Source organism: Poeciliopsis prolifica, unplaced genomic scaffold, assembly GCF_027474105.1.
Source record: "Poeciliopsis prolifica strain line A6 unplaced genomic scaffold, Auburn_PproV2 SCAFFOLD006, whole genome shotgun sequence".
In the NCBI taxonomy this organism is placed as follows: domain Eukaryota; kingdom Metazoa; phylum Chordata; class Actinopteri; order Cyprinodontiformes; family Poeciliidae; genus Poeciliopsis; species Poeciliopsis prolifica.
Window position 1 is genome coordinate 1,785,006 of NW_026562381.1, and position 14,675 is coordinate 1,799,680.

The 14,675-nt window shown below is 37.8% G+C and overlaps 1 protein-coding gene across 4 annotated transcripts in view; it reads right to left on the reverse strand.

Moving 5' to 3' along the window:
- Positions 1 to 14,675, reverse strand: part of LOC129360438 (ETS-related transcription factor Elf-4-like) — a 58,826-nt gene that overhangs the window by 13,844 nt on the left and 30,307 nt on the right. For all 4 annotated transcript variants that reach the window (XM_055030662.1, XM_055030661.1, XM_055030660.1 and 1 more), the window contains one exon: positions 3,681 to 3,986. In XM_055030662.1, coding sequence (XP_054886637.1) covers positions 3,681 to 3,749 — 69 coding nt within the window. In that variant the 5' untranslated portion in view covers positions 3,750 to 3,986. The remainder of the gene's footprint in view (positions 1 to 3,680; positions 3,987 to 14,675) is intronic.

Here is a 14,675-nt window from a genome sequence, read left to right on the forward strand (position 1 = left end):
CTTTTTTTTTTTTTTTGTTCTTGTTTTATTCACAAATAGAAGATGTTTTTGAGAAACTGAGGTTTTCCAATGCAAAAATTAACTTTTTGAAAAAATACAGAAAAAAAAAGCTTTAAACCATAGGCAGACATATTGGATTTGGTCAGACATGTTATGGTTCTTTCTAAACCAGCTCCAATGGTTAAGCGATTGCTCTCCATCGGTTTTGGATCAGAATAACGTGAGTGCATTTTCTCTGATTAAAAGGCTTTTATTATTTTAAACCACCAGTCCAGGAGCTCTTAGAAACAACTTTGTTGTAAAACATCTGTTTGCAGAGATATCAACATACATACTATAATTTGTTTAGGCAAACTGCCTCCTTGCTCCATAATCCTCCACAAATCTCAGAATAAACCAGCAGGAGGATCAAACATTTCCAGCTAAGATCTACCAAGGCTTCCAACTTCAGGCAAAACCAAACCGGCTCCGGTGATAACTGATTAAGAAAAGCTTGCCAAGACATTCCCACTGTGTAAAATCAGTAGTTTGTGCAGCAAAAACACTTTAAATGAAGTTCAGACTCATTAGAAACAGTGAAAATGCTCTTTAGCTCACATCATTCTCACTGGAGTTACAGATGTTTCATCAGTCACTTTGCTACAGCGTCCAAAATGCTGCCAGATAGACAATTTCAACACAATGAAAACTTATTTAATGCTTCTGAAACCAATCGCTGTTCCCAGCAAGATGGGAAGTAATAGTTTCTTTCTTACATCAAGATTAGAGTCTAGAAAGAGTTAATTTAAAGATTTTAGATCTAAGTGAATCACAAAAGTAAGTTATCTCAGTAATTCCCTTTCCTGATAAGGTATTTAGCTTTATTTATCAAACAAGTTAAGAAAGAAAATGTTACTTAAACTGATATTTTACAGCATAATAATCAGAAATCCACTGAAATTACTTTTTTAAACTAAAACACAGTTTGAATATTTACTTAACATGAGAAATGGAGCTTGTAATCATATAATAAACAAAGGAAAACAACAAACAAATGCCACTGCAGTGCTTTTAAAGACAAGACGGAAAACTATTTTTAAAAAATCAGCAATGGATTAATTTAGGGCTTATGATGGAATATAAGGGCATATTTAAAACTTTTAAAGGTCTGATTATTAATCTTATAGCTTCTTAAGATCCTGCAGAAACCCCTACTAAAGCACACACCTCCATATTAACATAATAACTTTAACCAACGTTACTAGATGCAAAACTGACACTTTGACTTTACTTCAGAGACAAATATTGCGATAGTTTAATATTTAGTGTACTAAATCTTTCCACATCCCTACTTAAGAGAAATTCTCTTTGAAAATCAAGGAACATAAGATAAAAACTGAAGAGCTGAAGATGACAAAAGCTGAAATTCATCACATGCTGAGTCTGGAGAGGCTAGTCATTGACTCCCATATCCAACATAGCAGAGCTAATCATTACAGAACCTGTGATTTCACTCAGCTGTAATGAGTTTATTGTGGTTTTAAAACCGTCATCCAATGCCAAAGCCCACCTGAAAGGGATGGATTTCAATGCTTTGCCATGACTTGCTAAAAAAGTGCTAAGGCGCTTGCACAATAGGCTGAGTGGGTGCCACCAACACAAAAACTGTCACAGTGGAACAATGTGAGACTTTTAAGGTGAGTTACTGCGTCTCTTCCAAGCAGCGATACAACTGGTCTGTCAGGTTGGGCCTGAAGTGGCGCTACTCAGGGATCCAGTAACAACTTGTCTCTCTAGATGAACATAAACACTCGTTTCGCTAACAAACAAGCCTGCTCCACAGGATCCAGCGTCTGCTGAGGGGAGGAGACAACCGATGCAGCTGATCGCTCCAATGACAAGACACACAGGCGCTAATATGTGTGTCAGGTAAATTCAACGGCAACCTTTGTGCTGCAGCCACGTTCAGGTTGAAGCCCCACCCCGGCTGCCTCCCACGCACAACGCAACCCAACTCCGCCGCAGGTTTCTCCGTCTCTGCAGCCTCAAGTCGACTGTTAACTAAAGCTAACGAGATAACAAAAGCAATAAATAAAAACGGAGATTAATGGGGAAAAACAGGAACTAACTGGAGCAATACTAAAACTAACTAAAACACTGAAATTACAGACTTTATGTCCTTTGTTTTGTGTTTATGAATCTATTTACTAGCCTTTCGAACTGATGGAAACAAGCAGTTAACATCAGTTATCTGCAAAGCATGGTGCTACAGGAAAAGTTGGGAGAAAACGCCTGACTCAGCTGATTATGAAACATTAAGTGGAAACATTTTCTGAAAACTGAATCATCTGCCGAGTACTCATGACCTGATCAATGCAACCAAATCACAGCAAAAGACTTTGAACCTAAATATTAAGAGCAGAATTAAGACATTTTGGGTTGCAGTAGCAGTTTTGGTATAAAAGAACTAACATTACTGCTGCAACTAAATAATGGATCCCCTTTTAAATGATTTACAAATTAAAAAATGAATAAAAACGAAAGTGGCTACTCGCAGACAAATAAAGAAATTTGTAAAAAAAAAAGAAAAGTGAGCATGGAGGAGTAAATTTCAGCCTAATTTATCACAAATTTACAAGAAAAAACTTGTTTCCTCTTTTTCTATCAAAAACTGGATGACTAAAGTTTTCAGTCTGATTCTTTGGTCTCAACTAGACTTTTATGTATTTATAGAGACTTTATTTTATTTGTTGTTTAGTTTATTTATTTTCAATAATTAAAATGCCTTGCAGCTCCAGAGTTAAATGTTCATTACAATTTAAAGCTTATTCATCTTTGATAATATGTTCTTGCGTTATTGTTCCATTATTAACATCATATGACATGAAAATGGTCACAAAATAACAAAATTATCGTTCATTGCAATCAGTCCTGGGACAATTTATCATCCAGCAAAATTTGTTATAATGACCTCAAAAACTTCTGTGTATTTTGAAGACTTTTTATCTGAAAAGTGGAATAAAGTTACAATTAAAACTCTGAACGTTATTATTTATCCCCCGTTAATCTAATCACTCAAAGTAGAATCAGGTGCAACAGAAAAGACACACCTGATTAGTAAATAGAGTCCACCTGTCTGTAATTTAATCTCAGTATTAATCCAGCTGTTTGTCAGATTTTAGCGAATCAGTTGGCAAGCTGCATGATGCTGAAACGATTATGAAACAGCATCATGACTTATTTTCTCTGAATTTTTATTGCTTCTAGAAGGAATTAAGAATAGATTGAGTTTTAAAAAAAGGGAATTGCTGTGAAAAAGATTCACCTGGGAGGTGAACTGACCCAGTTTCATTCACATATCCAGGTGTTAATCTGAATCAGAATCTGTGAAATGAAAGTTGATGCACTATCAACTGTTTTACAAAAATGGTCAGAACTTCCCCATTTTTATTTGCTGGAACTTTAAAGTGTTGCGGCAAATTTTCCATTGGTAAAACATGTAAATAACTAAAACTTGCATTTTTTCTTCTACTGCACGACTGGCTGCTGTTTCTGTTGGTTCGTTACCCAGAATCTCAGTGAAATACATTGAAGTTGTGGAAAAAAGCAAAGTGTTTGGGGTGAAACTGATGAATGAGCAAGTTTTTACTCCAAACAAATCTTCAAAAACCTTAAAGCGCCGAGTCATTCATGGAAAATACCTGATTCATCTCATCTATCCCATTGGAAAATTCAAACACCAGTTCGCTGGGCTGTACCGCAGTCGTCATGGCAGAGGAGTTCAGAGGGCGGGGACCAGGCTAAAATGTCCCCACTGTGACGATCACGCTCCTCCTCCTGCTCCTCCTCTTTCTGCTGCTGCTGCTCAGTAAATAGCCTCTGTGTCTTCCTGTTTTCTGATGCGGCGCGGCTCAAGCTGAATGTGAGAGAGAGTCGAGGTTTCACTGGAGAGCCTCGTCCCTCTCTGACACAGAGGCCAGACCCCGCTGCGCCTGGCGCATCTACACCTGCAGACAAAAAGAAAAAACACACAGGAGGGTAAAGGTCAGCAAACATGGCAGATCAGTCGAATATCACCAAGAAACAAGAGCTTAGCATTAAGGAGGCCTCACTGGGGGGAGAACAAACTTATCTGGGTTATGTCTATTTTTTATCTGTGACTCTGCAAAGCCACATCCTTCACAGGAAAAAAAAAAAATCACTGATTTCTGTATTCCTGCGTCATAAAATGCTTTAAATATCCAAATGGAGCGAATTATTTCTATAATTTGCAGGTACTGATGCACTAAAACTGTCAACGACTGTAAATACTCTGCAAAAACACAATATCTAAGCAAGTAATTTTGGTTTAGTTTATTGTGCAAATATCTCAGTTGATCTGAAATAAGACCAAACTAATTTTTTAGAAAGATGTAGAAGCCAATATGGGAAAATGTCTTGTTAAAAGCCAAATAATCTGCCAACCAAACAAATACGTTTTTTGAATCAATATTAAGTAATTATTGACTTAAAACAAGCTCCTATTTCCTCCTTAAAAGTTATTTGTAAGTTAGTTTTGTCTTAATTCAAGTGTACTAAGATGTTTGATCTATTAAGTACACCAAAAGTTATTTGTGTTTTTGCAGTGTAGTAAACTGAATAATTTAAAATGAGATGCTTGTTGCATCAGAAAACAGTATGGAGCTTTTAAGCTCAATGTGCCACTGTACAGATCAAATAATTATAATTTAAAATACAAAATAATGAAACAGAAAATTCATAAAAACAAGGCAAGTCACACAGGATGCACCAGATATCCCGAGGATTTCCAGTTTTTCTTCTTTTGATGGGTGACACTCGAATTTCTGACTTTTTTCTAGTCAGTGAATGCACCACATTAAGCGCTCTTAGAAAAACTTAAATTTACGTTTGTCTTTACAACCTGTGTGTGACATGGTGAAGCTGCGAGAGAGCGAAAGAGAGCAAGACTTTCAGCAAGTAACAGGAAGGACGAACCGCTGCTCTGGTTTAGCGGATTGAGCTTTAAACCTTCATTAAATCTCAGAATAAATGCAAAGATCTGCCTAAACACAACCTTTTTAGTAATGCTAGTGATGCTACTTGTGTTGATTGCCAATATAAGATGCTACGGAGAGCTCAAAGGTGACCTATTATGCTTCTCTGAATAAGTTCAAGGGCTAAAATTACAGTTTTGCACAAAACCATTCTTATTTTAGTCTGGTCAGTTCTGCCTGTTTTGGGGTGTCTTGTCACTTTAAATCCTAATAAACTGCTGCTGGCCACGCCCCCCAGATCAACGTTTACTTTCGCACATGAAAATAAGTGCAAACAGATGGACAATTTTTCAACGTACGTATTTAAAAAGCAGAAGTGGAGCCTCCTGCACAATCAACAGAAATACAGAAAGTCATTTCTGGGTGGTGAGACCACAACAAAATGTTTGTCTTTTGAAGTGCGTACAGCGGTGAAGCCAGCTGACCAAATGTTCTGGAACTCAGCTTGGGTTGCTAGGTAACGGGCTGGGCTTGGCTGGCGTTGCCAGGTAACGGCATGCCAAAAGACACTGTTATTGCCAAAAACAGGAAGGTTTTCTGTTTTTTTAAAGCAGTAGCTGTGTTTTTAGAAGCAGTTGAGACAAAAACATACAAAATGTGAATTTTCCATAATGTCCCTTTTTAAAATGTAAACTCTGTCAATCTTTTACACAAACTCAGAGCAGGAAGGCTTGAAAATAGATTTTTTTTAAAATTATATATTTCCATTTTACAAAAAAAAGCCCTCGTTTGATTATGACCCCAACTTTCTCTTCCCTCTAATATATTTCAAACTCAGCAACAGGAGACTTTAGAGCTTTGATTTAATCACAGCTGAGTTTTATTTGAGAGCCTGACGGCAAGGCGCTCTGGATCGTACGGCTCAGGTTCTGATGTTCCGATCACGAGAGGGGCGAGGCGGTCCGGGTGAAGCCTCACATGCCAATTAAAGATCGGTGCCCCTCTGTGCCGACCCCCAGGGGAACGGCTCTGATGTCAGACTGCGAGGGAAACTGTGAGCAGAGCTGCCAAACATCAGGTAAGAGCAGCAACGCCTCAACGGGTTTTACTCAAGAAAAAGAAAATTTGGCCATCAAAGAAAAAGGTTTCTTCAGTAGTACCCAGCTCTAACTGAGTGTAAATGCGATGAGGTGTGTCCCAGCAACCCGACAGCCACAGCCGGGTTTGGGAACAAACGGCTAAGCAGCCCCCACCCCGTCGCTGCCCTGCAGCCGAGGTGGATTCGTCAGAGAGCCGTGTTTGGTCGCCCCCCGTTCCTTCCCAGCCGGTCAGTATCCCTGCTTCTCCCACTGCTGCAGGGTGGAGCTTATTTGCTTTGAAATGCCTGTGTAATGGTCAACACTGCATACCAAACGCATTATCACAGGAGCACTTTTGAAGAAAACAAATTTTTTTTATGTTTTTAGTTTCACTGAGAGCGAACAGAGATGTGTGGTTGCTGTGTGCAGAAAGGAGAACAGAGACATGGAAACTGAATCTGAGGGTTTGTGTTTCACTCTGCCAGGCGGAGCGTGCCCACAGCCGCCAGAGCTGCAGGTTTCTGCAGCTGCACATGTGGAGCTCAGAGATCCAGACAACCAACACAAGATGAAACACTGCAGCTGTAAATTAATGTCAAAAACAAAAGGCAAAACAAAGGGGAAAAAACAGAAAAGTGGGTGGACATGTGTCCGCCTTGCTGAATTAGACACATTTGCACCAGATGCTTTACATCGCAACACATTAACTCCTTATCAGATGACAGCAGGAGTTTTATTAAATCAAGATATCAGTTTTTTTCTCTCCTCTGATTATCTTCATGCATCTACAGCTGAATTTATCAGGGAGGGCTTCGTTGATCTCCACGGCCCAGTTGGCAGAGAGGCGGCCATTCGCCAGCCTGCACATCATCCCCGAGCGCATGACAACAGCTGCCTTGTCCAGGCACAGGGGCCGGGTTGTAACTGGACCGGCTACGTCACGAGGAGCGGAGCGGCAGAACAGAGGAGGGAGGGATCCTACAGAGATGTTAGTCAATGCATAATAGTCCGCAGAGCAAATAGACTGGCTCTGGGTGGGGCCCTGTTTTGACAGACTTGAGTATTTTAGTGTGGTTAACGAGGAGGGGTGTCGCGGTGGAGCCTGCAGAGTCCCGTGTCGAAACGCAACCAGACAAAAGCTTGTGTGTATTTTCTTCTATTAATTTATCTGCTTAGCTTGAGCTCTGCTTTGGTTCAAGAAACAGAAATAAATACGATTTTGCTTCTTTTTGTGCTAAATGAAGGAGGGTGAGCCTTGATGCTCCCTGTGAAGTCGGTGATTGTTTTGCCAAAAGCAGCTGCAGGCTGCAGCTGTGGGACTGAAACAATACAGCTTCATTCTGAGGTTAAAAAATGCAAATCTGAGCTGCTGATGACTTGGATAAAAAGTGAATCTTCAAAACTTTATCCAAATAAATGTAAATATTGTTCAGTCTCTTATTGTCCAACACGGATATTCAGTTTTCTGGACTTCATTGTTGAGCCAAAGCCATTTTTTCTCTCTTAGCATCAAACAGAAACAAAAAAATTACTGCAAGTTCCTAAATAGCATAGATGCACTGATGTACTATAAATATCTGTATCGGTTCTGATATATTGATCAGGTATTGGTGGCAATGTGTCTGATCTATTCAGTCTAATTCTATGCTTTGTGATCTGAGTGACATCATGTTTTATTATTTATTTTATGTTATATTTAAAATTTCTAATTGAACTTTCTGAGCCATTTGTTGTTTATTTTTATGTTCAATTTGGCTGAAATACTCCTAATTGTACTGACAGAACAAATTAAAATAGTTTTTCATATTTCAGCAAACATGTGAAGCTAGCGGTGTATTTAAATGTGCTGTATTGGTGAAGAATTGGAAAATAAATGTATAATTCAATATTATCGTGTTTAAAGGCAAAGAAACATTTTAAGTCAATTCAGAAATGTTTTTCTGTATCGGATCGTATCGGCCGATGCTGAACATCCAATATCGGTATCGGAAATGAAAAAAGTGAAAGTCTGGTAGCCTTCCCTTCAATTTGAAAGGCACACAGGATTATCACTAATCTTTATCGTTTCTGACTGAACGCGAAAAAGTGTATCAAGATGCATTATGTTGGTTTGTACATTTAGAAGCCCAAAAAGATGAACATCTGAGCCTTAAAGCACTTAAAATATAGAAAATAAAACTGAAATTTCAGTATTTGAGAAAATCACAGCCCTGGGAATCAGCCCTGACATTTTTCCTGATAAATGAGATTTTTATTAAACAAAAAGATATAATAATACAATTTAAATATATGAGTTTCTCTGACTTACAAACAAAACCAACAGTTATGATAATATTATTGGCTAAAAAGGTCAACGATAGTATAAAACTGGTTCATCTTGGCAACAAAAACCTGCATCAAGGTTTTAAAAAGTTACACTACAGTAATGTAGTGCTGCCCCTCCTCCACCTGTTGCTGTGTGCTGCAGGTGTCCATAGCAACAGACACATCTGACAACTTTTAATGAGGAACGTTCTGTATTTCTGGAGGTTTGGGATGTCAACAACCTGCTGAAACCTGCAAATACTTCAGATCAGCTATAAAAATACTGATAACTGCCTATTTTAAAACATCAAATAAACCTTAATATGGATTAATGTGCCGTATATCTGCTTGCGACACAAGCAGAAATCCATCTATTTTCATGCAGACAACACTGAAAATCCTTGACTATCATTCTGAAACATAAGTCAGTTTGGCTCCAAAACTGGCACCGGCCCTCCAGTTCACCTTCCTGCACAGACTTTACTTTATGTAGAGAGGAGCAACAAATCAGAAACATAATCCAGGCCACGTTTGTGTATCAGAAACAAAGTAAATAAAGGCTGGAAATAACATAGTTTTAACTGCAATAATTAAAATGTTATATTATGATGAATTACTGTCTGTTTTTAGGTAATTTCTAATCAAATACCTTGAAATCATAATATTACACACCGAGGAGGTCACATGCCACTATTCTTAATATAATATTGCAGAAAAAGCTTGAAATAAAATTCAAAATTTTACCAAGTATTTTTTCTAGTTCCTGGTAAAAACAGATTTGAACACTTTAAGATGCAGCAGCTTGTTTTAAAGCAATAATTTCTTAATGTTAATTTTAAATACGTCCCAGTTCCACTGGCAGATTATTTCACTTATACCACTGACAAAATAGCTTATTTTAAGTGAAATAATCTGCTAGTGGAACTAGTAATTTTTTTTCTTCTTCAAGAATTATTTACTTGAACAAGTTCTTACATCTTGCAGAAAAAGGTTTTTAATAGTTCAAATATACAACAAATATAACAAATTATATCTTATTTCAAGAGTACTGACACATTTGCAGCAGAAAATTGACAAAAATAATTGCTAAGATTTGTTGTTTTTGCAGTTTATTATAGGCACACATATTAGATTTGTCGTTTTAATACAGCATATTCACATAATGCTAACATTTTAGCAGATTATATGTTATTTTCCCACAGTTTTCTGTCCATCTAGTACTGTCCTGTATTTGTCCAGCCATCCTGGGTTGAAACAGACTGAGGAACGGTGAGCTGCTTCACCACAACATGGTGACTGCCAATCGCAATAACAGCCAATTAGACGAAGGATTCGTGAACAAATGGTGAATTCCCAGAAGGCCCAACTTCCCCGCTTTGGTCTCCTCAGCTGAGCTCATTGTTGACCATGAAAGGAGGTAATTTAAGCCAATTGAATGTCTATGTAATGACTCACCCTGCATGAGAGGTGAGCAAACACTGAGAGATGCAAGAAAAAAGGGACCAGTCAATGTTTATTTGTAAGCTATCCTCAGCTCAGGTTACAAAATGATAAATAAATAAAGTTTACTCAGGTGGAATATTAATGTCAGCTTCAATATTCCTGGCAGAAACGTACAGAAAACTGAAAAACAGCTGAAACACTGAGGTTTTTTTTTAAAGCAAGACTAAAAACTCCCCAGTTTAGAGTTGCTTTTGAATAATAAAGAAACATTTATCAAAATATGTTATGTGTTTCAGTAGCACTTGATAAAAAGTGAAATTTATTTCTGGTTTTTCAACTGGTGACTGTATGATGTTTTTATGACTTTATTTTTGTCTGCCTTGTTGCTGAAATGTAAAAATAAATTTGATTGATTGATTGATTGATTGATTGATTGATGATTGATGATTGATTGATTGATTGATTGATTGATGATTGATTGATTGATTGATTGATTGATTGATTGATTGATTGTGTACACAAGTACACTGCAAAAACAGCCAATCTTACCAAGCATTTTAGGTTTAGTTTCTATCACAAATATCGTCGTAGGTTTTAAATAAAACTTGCAGATTAACTTATTGTTTTAAGTCAACAATTCCTGAATTTTATGAATGAAAAAACTAGCAACCCCGTTCCAGTTCACCTGAAAACACATCTTGATCAATCGATGGGACCATCACTTTTCATCAATATTAAGTAACTATTAACGTAAAACAAATTCCTGTATCTTGTGAGTTAATACATTTGAAATAAGTCATTTGCACTGGAGACCAAAATACTTGGTGTTTTAGCAATTATATATTGCTGCAGCACATAAAAAGGAGAAGAACTGAATCTGTATTATGAGTGTTTTTATTGTCAAAATTAAATGAGAATAATAATCTCATTGATTCAGCTTTCAAGAATTATTAAGAATAAACCCGTGTGAGATTTTAAGGTTCCACAATATTTGCTCAACAATGTTATTTCACACTAGAAACTAGACCAGGTAAGGTTTTGTGTTTTTGAAGTAGACATAAAACTCATGAATAAAACTGACCAAAACAGAAGATGTGAGCTATATTTAGCACAGAAGAGCTGTAAAAACGTTCTGCGTTATGCTAAAGCTTAGCGATGCGTCCACAGGCCTGACCTCACTGTGTTTGTCAGCATGCTGTTGTTGCAGGACCTTCTGGGTTTCTGTCAAGGAAATGACTCAGTGATACGAGTCTCGAGCTCATTCCTGGAGCCCTGCGATAGCCCACATGCGTATCAGGGGATCCTGATCCTCGTTTCTGGACAGAAGTTTCCTTTTGTTTTAAAAAAGTAAATAAACTTGCCCGTAAACGTGTTACAATAGAGCTTTCTGTGCCAAGAAAGAAAAAAAGTCACCCAAACATCAGGAGTTTGGAAAACCATTACTCAAAAAGGAAGAAAAAACATTTAACAACTAGATTTTTGCTCTACATTTTGTGCCAGAACTATATAAGTATAGTTGCCAACTCAATTAGGGAGTTGCATAAATGCCAGTGAAAAAAAAAAGTGGTTTCCCTGGTTGCTGCACCTCTGTCAGCAGGTCACAAAAACTGTTTGGTACACAGTATTTTTTTCTATGTTCTACATTTTTCTTCCCGCCTGGTATTGCACAGTACGTTATGTCTCAGCACGTTTAAACTCAAAGCCTTTCAGCTGAATAAGAGGAACGCTTTTGCTGCAACCAGTGCAGCAATTAAAATTTCAGAAATGATAAGAGACACTAGCTTACAGCTAGCATTAGAAACTGCAGCTCAGTAATTCTTCAAGCAACACCGACTTCAGTTGTACTGAAACTTCAGACTTGACTTGGGATGCATTCACACCAGACCTGTTTAATCTTCTTTAATAAAACTTTGTCTAGATAGAAAGTTTGTTTTGTTTTTGGTTTGTAGTGCGAATGCTAATCGAGCTCTGATGCAGATCAAGAAAATTTGACTCTGGTACGCTTAAAAATAATAAGTCTTGGTTTGGTTGAAGTGAACTGTGGTGCAGCTTGAATGCATGTGAATGCCAAGCGGACTGGAGGCCACTCCAACAGGAAGCGGACTACAATGCTGGGCATTGTGGGTAAGTACAACCAAAACAAACCTGCGATGCTAACGTTAGCGGGAGAAATGACTCCTGGTCTTGTAGTAAAGACACAAAAGAAATCCTACAACTGCTAAAATCTGATGCCACTCCATTTTTGTTTTCAGAACTTGTACTCAGGGTATTCTTGAGAGGTTTTTGTGTTCAGTACCGCTTGGTGCAGCGCCCCAAGAGGTGGGGAGGGGAATAGGTTTTCTAAAGGGTTCAGTTCGTTTGACACACTTTAGTATAAAAATGCTACAGCAGCCGAAAACTCAACAAATGTTGCCATTTTTGTCCCAAATAGATGAGAGTCTACCAGACTTTCAGGTGTGAAAACGTCTTTAAACTTCAGACCTTTCATCAGGGATTAATTCAAATGAACTGATGTCTGCTGAACTCAACGCTCCCAAGTGGCTATAAACAGCATCAATGGTGAAGCATTGTTCTTATGAGGCACTGAAGGGGGCCTATCAGAAACAGTAGGCGCTTCTTAAAGACACAGAGACTAATTTCAAGGCGTCAGAAACAACTACGATGTGAATTCAAATTTCTTTTAAGTTATTTTTGATGTATGCAGCATTTTCATAACAACTGCAGGTGACATGCTGACTTGATGTGCAATAAATCAATCCTTTAAGTTGAATGCAAACCACAAAGAGATAATTTCAGTCATTAGAGACAAAAGCAGAATTTGGTATTTGACTTTGACCTGGAAGAAGTGCCTATTTGTGAACATCTGTGGCATGCCAGATCTAAACTCAGCCTGAGAGAAAACGTCACCTCGAGCAGAGAGGCTTTAAAGACGAGAAAGGAATTTAATCTCTCCTCCTGAGAGTGTTGTACTTTTCCACTCCGACTCGCTTGTTTATACTGCCTGATGAACTATTTTGGTACAAAAATTAAGCTTTTTATGGGATATAAGACATCAGACATAGCAGAAATTAGTTATTTTCCAGAGACGACTATTTAGAAATGTCTTCAATGACCACATTCCACTTCCTCTTCAGTCAGTGGTGATTCTAGCCAGGTTTTAGGGATGCTTTAGCAAAAAATCTAAAAAATTAAAACAGCTTCAGCATCCCTAAAACTGCTTTAGCACCCCTAAAACTACTTCAGGACCCCTAAAACTACTTCAGGACCCCTAAAACTGCTTTAGCACCCCTAAAACTGCTTTAGCAACCCTAAAACGGCTTTAGCAGCCCTAAAACTGCTTCAGGACCCCTAAAACTGCTTTAGCACCCCTAAAACTACTTTAGGACCCCTAAAACTGCTTTAGCACCCCTAAAACTACTTCAGGACCCCTAAAACTGTTTCAGCACCCATAAAACTGCTTTAGCACCCCTAAAACTGCTTCAGCACCCCTAAAACTGCTTCAGCACCCCTAAAACTGTGTCTCAGCACCCGTGAACAGGATTGTCACCCTGATTCCATGTCCTTAGAAGAAAAAAACGTTTTAAAAAATACAAACGTGAGTAAAAAGACGCTCCATCCTAACCGAACAGTTTCAGTTAGGATGGGTACTGTGTATATTGAAAGACAAAACAATGTGTCCGTCGTGGCGGAGTTTGCTGCTGTGTAATAGACAGAATGGATCAGGAGAGGAACTGAAGACCCGTCAGAACCTAAAGAACCAGAAATCAGCATCTCTTCGTCCTCAATCATCTCCTGAGGCTGACATGGTACAGAACATTTTGCTATGATTGATTCAGTTTCTTATTGTGATTTTAGAGGGCTATTGTGGTTTGATTATTTTCTTAGGATGTTGAGTTTGAACATTTAATTAATCATATCATTAGCCAAAATAAATGACCTGAATCTCTGGAGACACAAGTGGCTCTTTGGTTCACATATTAAAAAATCAAATATTGCTCTGTTGGTGTTTAATTCTTTCTTTAGTGTCTCCATAAAAAAAACACTGACTACACAGGCCCCTGAACCAGCCTCCAAAGAAAACAGTAAAAGCCATTGTTTGTTTTTTAAACAGCTATTTGGGGCCAGACTTGACTCATCAGCACCTCTATTTAGATGCAGCTTGCAATGCAAATTGTTATGCTTAGTTTGACTAGTGACTGTTGTGTTGTTTTGTAATTAATTTTCCAAATCTCTCTAGAGTCACTTAAAAAAGGTAAAACTAAAGAACAGTGCAGAATGTTTGGGTCAGGCTGTTTATTTGTGTTTAGTACTGAAACTATGACAGGCCATCTTCATGAACTGTGAACTGAAATAATTCCTGACTTATAATATCTATTTTTCCATAGATGGACAAACATTCTTGTTTAAAGAAAAAGGCCAAAAGCCACATAACAGTCAGATAAAAGTAATGCAATTTCTAAGCATGATTTTCAAATAAAGTTCAGATTAAGGACTCATTTCCACTAGTCATTAACCTGACTAACCTTTTGCCTTGACAATAAACTGGTTTTAGGTTAATTAATCCTATGAATTTAGTAAAATGTTCTTCAAATACTTCTGAGTAGATTTAATTATGATTTCCAGGGGAGCAGACCCCACGAGGACTGTGTCACTGCACAGCTGCTTGCCTCTCATTAATGTTAGCACATGTTGCCGGTATGATGTCATCTTGAGATTCTCTTTCAAAATGAGTTTATACACTTCAGGAAAAAAATTCAACGTTTCTCAGATTTTGCTCTTTACAAGTATCTGAGTAAAATGAACATTGTTCTTTTATTCTGTGAATTAATGACAAGATGTATCTTAATTTTATTTGTGAATGTAAGCAGTTCAATTT